Here is a 6,437-nt window from a genome sequence, read left to right on the forward strand (position 1 = left end):
GTACCCATTAGAGTGTCAAGTTTTTATTTTTCGACTTGCAGCTATCAATAATGATAGAGGGATAATATTAATTTGAGCATAGATTTTGTTTGATTTAGCGAATTAGAGAGTGAAAGTGTAGAGACGAGATGAGTAAGCGGATTTCTTCTGTTTTATAATATGAAGAAGAAATTATAATTTAACTCGATCTCGTAATCTTCTCATTGGGCACAAAAAAATATAACGCGACATCATATAAATATAGTAAAAATGTCATAAGATACAAAATTAATAAAAAAATTTGTAATTCTGTACTCTTTATTGTCCTTTAAATAAAATTAGAACGAATAAAAATAATACGAAAAGTTGAAATATACAAAATTTAATATTTGAATTTCAAATTTATACTTACACAATTATTATAGATATTTCACTTAAAAAGTATTTAAATGTTTAGATTTTTTCATAATGCTGTTACTTATAATTTAACTTTGAATGTTAAGCTTCATAGTTTTAAGCAATTCAAAAATTTAATTATAATTTTAGAGATTCAAAATTTTATATATATATATATTTAATATATAAGATATTTTTCTACTGGTATTTCTATTTACCTGGTAGATGTATCAAATTGAAAAAAAGAGATCAATATCAGAACGGGTAAATATCATTTTATAAATGGGATTTATTTTATAATCTTAAAATTAAAACCGTAGATTGTTTACTTGTAATTTTGGACTATAAGTAAAATAAAAATAAAATAAAACGGTCAATATGAAAAACTGAGTGTAAATTCTTAACTTAGCTGTGTATTTTCGTAAATAATTAATACATTATAAATATAAAAGCAAAGTTTGATATGTTCTATACAGTTGCTTAGTTTGCTAGGACAAAAAGTCGCGTCAATTCAACAACAAGAAATAACAACGGGGTGCAACTTATATATATAATAGTATCAAATCAGTTTGATCGTGTTTGCTGTATTTTATCCGTTATTGTTTTACTCCAAACTTGCTGTTGATTTCATCTTGCTGCTGCTGCAGAGTTGTAAGCGGAGTACTGATAAATGTACGATCGAGTTGTCTGAGGAGCAGCAGTAAAACTCTCATTCTGATAAGAAACCCGCTTGATTCTGATAGGCTCCATAATTCTGCTCCTGCTTGTGGCCTGTCTGACTGTAAGTACCGTACTGCGACGCGTCGTAATTGCCGTATTTGTCAGTTTGACCTGCCAGTCTTGTGTCGGCCACATGAGCGCGATGATTGCTGCCACTTTCGGGTGATGTGTACGACACTTGGGGGCGATTCCGCGACCCTGGCTTTCGAGTATTCGAGTACTTACTCTTACTCGTGGCTCTCTGCTGAGTCGACGAATTCTGCTTCGCACGTTCCCCATTGACCTTAGCGATCCCGACGGAATCGATCACGTAGGTGGCAGCTTTGTTTCTTGCGTCTGGAAGGTTCACGTACGCTGCCGCGTTTGAATTGTAAACGTCTTGATTTTCGTACAATCCACCGTACGATCCATCATTGGCACCGTTCAAAGCGTCCCTGGTGTCGTAGGTGTTGCCGATTTGTTGTCGTCCCAGTAGATCCGCCAAAGCTTGGTCTGTCATCTGTTGAATCTGCTGAGTCTTGACGTATGCAGTAGACAGCGGGTAATCTTGATTAATTGGCTGTTCTACGTTGATGACTTTATACGTCATCTTCGGCGAGGATATCGGTAGATTCTTCACTTGAACATTTTGCGCGAGTTGATTGTACGGATTGGCTGCTTTATACGTGCTGGATTGCACGTCAAGGTCTCGCGAGTTGCCGGCTATGTAGTTTCCGTCGTCCACGAAGTGGCTCACCTGTACATCTTGGCTCGTCTCTTCTTTCTCACTCTTTTTATCCTGCTTGTTGTCTTCCGCGATGGGAACTTGCGGTGTCTCTTGATAATAGACACTTAGGAACTGCGGCTGCGATTGCGGCTGCGGCTGAGGCTGCGGCTGCGCCGGTGGCGGCGGCGGTAACAAAGCGTGATTGAAGTAATGAGTGTAGTAATAAGGCGGCTGATAGTAATAGTTTGGATACGATGGCACTGGATTCACCGCGTACGGGGCAGGATATGGCCCGTTGGCGTACACGTACAAGTCGCCGCCGTTATAATACGCGGGATAGGCGAACGAGGATGTGCTGTTTGTGAGATACGGATTATAATTAGGATTATTGTAAGGATCCCTTTGGTAATTGTTGCTGTAGCTGGAGCTATAGGTGTCCTTGGCGTCGACTTTCGGCGCGTACAACTCCGATGTTAATTGAGTGTTTTCTTCTGTCTCGGTGCCTCGCTTTAATTTGTGGCTGTAAGGGTACACTGGATATGTCGGTAGAAATGGATCATTACTGAGATTCTCAGTTTTATCCGACCAGGCGAAAAATGCTGGTAATAACAAGCAGAATAGTATCTGTAATAAACATTTGTAATTGTAATAAAATAGAAAATTGACAATTGTACAATTACGTTAATTAAAAATAAATTATGTGTATGTTCGATTTTATACTGTTAGAAGATATGGGTATAACTATTTTGTAATATTATTTAATAATATAATAGTGTACCGTGTAAATGCGTAAAGAAATGAAAATATTTATCAGCAATTATAATATAACCTGAAAAACTACATTTAAATTAATGATACCATACGCGTATTAAAAATCGCGTAATCAAAATTAAAATAAAAGTATGTTTCACATTAATTTTAAAATTGAATACATTAAAAATATGTTTCATAAATTTCAAAATTAAATACATTAAATATAAAATCGTTTTAAAACATAACAAACTTCCCTAAAATGTCTATTTGTGATCACCGTGCGAAATAAATCACATTAAACTTAGCACTAAATACATTTATGGCATTAAATTAAATATCAAATCTTCTTAATTTAATTAATAAATTTATTAGTTTACTTCATAATTTATAATTAATTTATTATTACTAACCAACTGCTTCATCTCCGCCGTCGGATAGCTATGAAGCTATGTTTCTTCCGTCGTTTAATTGCTATCTCATCCGACACCTCGTCCGCACTAATAATTTCGCAGATCAGACCGACACGACAGTTCCACCTTTAATGACACATCGGCCGACATTGAATTTCTCCTTTATACCCGAGCATCGGAAAAATTACGGAAACTAGTTTAACATTTCTCTGCTCTTATGTGTAAGCAACTGGAAGTGATAGTGCACGCCTCGACAGTATACGGCAGTGGGCTGTGACATTACAAAAAGTGACGAAAAACCAAGTTTATAATTTTAATACATAAATTAAAAGTTACGTAAAAAATAAATATTTAAAGCACTTGTCTCTAAAATTATAGTTGCTAAAGTAGTTAATTTATTTTTAATAGGAATAGAAAGTAAACAAATATAAGAACTGAACGAAAAAAAACTGATAACCTTAACTTACTTACGTAAAATATATTTTTGTTTGAGAATTTTTCAAATCTCAAAGTCTATGTGTGTCTTTTCATCTGTGTGTATGAGAGAAACAATATTTAGGAACATTGCAATTAGGAAGATTGCAATATGATCATAAAATTTAAATATTAAATTAATAATCTTATAATATATCGATTTTTTCGACATATTATAATGATTTCTAAGAAGATGAAATTTCATTTTGATAAAAAAAATTTGACCTTTGCTGAGAAAAGCGCCTATGTAACATATTTTACAACGCATGATTTTCGCGAAAATCCGGATTGAATCGGCTAAAGGCCGAAGAACAAGACGATGGCCACTCAAAGCGAACGGACTAGGAAGTGGAGCGCCCTCCGGCATCCTCGAGAAGGATCTTTCCAATCTCGCTCAAACAACACCTTTCGCGGCGACGTTCTTGTACCTTTGAAAACATCGATTTACTTTACTTTCACTCGTATGCCATCTCTCACCAACAAAATATTCTTATCAAGCAGACCGCATCTATGATAACAACATTTGAAATGGACGATTGCATTACGGTGATATTCGAAAAAAAATCTTGCCATCAATTTCTCTTAGGTACTTCAGAAAGAGATATCACTAAAGAAAGAGATATCATAGAATAACTTTATATCTGCTGATACTTTTCACTTGTGTGTATCAGGTACCAGAATATATATCTTTAATAAAATATAATTCATTATTTATTAAATAATACAAATATTTAATGAAATTATTTTATAATTCCATGATATATAATATAATATCAGCATATATAACATTATTTTTTGAAATAAATATTAATTAAACATGTATTAATTAAAAATGTATAATGTTTTTTCGAGTATAATTAAAATTTTTCAGATACTGATTTTTTTTAAATAAATGTCTTGAGTGAATTTAAAAAAATCTTGTATCACATATCGTCGAATTATAAATATTTTATTGCATCTACTTAATTACGAATTTTACTTAATCCATAATTCTACTTTCATTTAACTCTGAAATTCTACAGCAACAAAAGTGTTCCTTTATATTTTTATATGCCTAATTGCTACATTATCTTCCGCATATGTTCGAATCTCATTCAACTACTTCACTAGAAAAAAAAGTCGCGTTACAGGTCAGTACGTCACGAAAGTGAATCTCCCAGTTGTCTGACAAGATGGACACTCGCAAGTCCGAGATCAAAGATGCGAGACGGAGGTCCGCCTGGAGGAACGCCTTTGCGAAGAGTAAGAGCGGACTTTTCCCGCTCTCGCCATATCGGGCGTGAGAGTGAGACAAGCCCGAGCGTGTTTCTCAAAACCAGTCAGAAAATAGTGAAACGTTATGTTTTTTGTATTTGCGAGACAGATCGATTAGATCGGGTAACGACGTGGGGCGTATCATATCTCGACTAAGGCTACATTCCGTTTTATGCACGATGCGCATGATGCATCATTTATCTTTGTTATTCACCGAATGTTAAACAAGGATAAATGATGCATTATACACATCATGCATAAAATGGAAAATGCACCTTAGATTACACATCCGAGGAGCTAGGACCTCTGCCAAGCGTACGGCTCTCTCGTGTGACTGGTGTCAAGTCGCATCGTGTCGTGCTGCCCTCGCGTGCGTATATAAGTGCGTTCATATGCACGTGCTTGTGTATATAAGTCGCAGAAAATGGGTCAGGTACACGAAAGGAGTAATGCACGAATGGAGCGACTAATTAAAGTCGCTTTCTTACGTGTAGGCGACGAAGTATCTCCTTGGTTGAAAATTTGATTAATATAAATAAACTAATTGTTTTGTCGATCAAACTGAATGATCGATCACGATTTCCATCACAATCTATTAATCATCCCGTAATTGGGGGGGGGGGAAGCAACGCTATATGTTTTATTAATATAAAATTTATATTAAATTAAATTATGTTGAAATGTTTCATATAATATTTGGAAACATTAAATGTAGTTTAATAAGTTATTGTCATTTATGAATTTTTTTTTTTAAATTATAAAAATACAAGAATAATGAAATAGAATAAAATTATTTACAGTTTTAAGATTCCCATTAACATCTAATTATTATTATTCTTATGAAGGTGCTTATTAGCATCAACAATTATTAAATTGCTTATCAATTTAATAAGTGATACTACTGTGATTTTGCTCATGATTGCGTTTTAACATTGAAAAAGATTTCGGCGTACAATTTGCACACAGAATCAGATATTTATATAAAATCACACAGAAAAATGTTTAAGCATCAAGATCCACTTTGACTGAATATGGAATGCTATTAACAGGAATAATGAGTCCAATAGAAAAATATGACGATTAATCAATTTCTAAGTTGTAAAATGAAAATACTTAATTAGTAATTATTTTACTAACCTTAGATATTAATATCAATAATTATAATTTTATAACTTATTTTAATTTAAATGATATATGAGCTTGAAGTGGCACTTTTGATAAAAAATAATATAAACTAACAAAACAACATACAAGGAATATTTAAATAAATATTATTTTAGCAAAAAACGATAGAAATATCATTTTATTATGCTATGTAATTTCGCTCTCTTTTAAGATTAATTATTTTATAATTATGTATGTATATCTTATACATATATATAAAAAAATAGGTTATACATATATTATTATCAATATTATTATCGTTACGTTGTACTCATACATAAATCTTAACCGGTCAAGCTTACTGTCTGCAGCTGGCAATCACTTTCCAAAATAAAATAAAAGTTTAGAAAGATATCTCTCTTACTTACCCTAATCCGTCCCGGCCTTGGAGTAAAAGCGATCCTGTTCTGTTCGTTGGACGGATATTATGCTTTTATTATATTTCATGTACGGTTATACCGTTGCAGTTCGTGCGATTAATAACTTTCACGGTAGCGCCGCGGGTAAAAGCAACTAGTCGTTGTCAGATACATCAATTTTGATGGACAACAATAACGACAGGATCCATTCAAGTATTTTTT

At 33.4% G+C, this 6,437-nt stretch overlaps 1 protein-coding gene across 1 annotated transcript; it reads right to left on the reverse strand.

Moving 5' to 3' along the window:
* Positions 1-769: 769 nt before the first annotated feature.
* On the reverse strand, positions 770-3,085 carry LOC108726072 (putative uncharacterized protein DDB_G0272516). Its single transcript, XM_073512044.1, is given in 4 exon segments — positions 770-1,020; positions 1,022-1,098; positions 1,100-2,425; positions 2,965-3,085. Coding segments are annotated over 4 exon segments (1,464 nt in total). The 5' UTR covers positions 2,977-3,085; the 3' UTR covers positions 770-971.
* Positions 3,086-6,437: the final 3,352 nt, after the last annotated feature.

This window comes from Mycetomoellerius zeteki, unplaced genomic scaffold (genome assembly GCF_001594055.1).
Source record: "Mycetomoellerius zeteki isolate Tzet28-1 unplaced genomic scaffold, Tzet1.0 scaffold382, whole genome shotgun sequence".
NCBI classification, from domain to species: Eukaryota; Metazoa; Arthropoda; class Insecta; order Hymenoptera; family Formicidae; genus Mycetomoellerius; species Mycetomoellerius zeteki.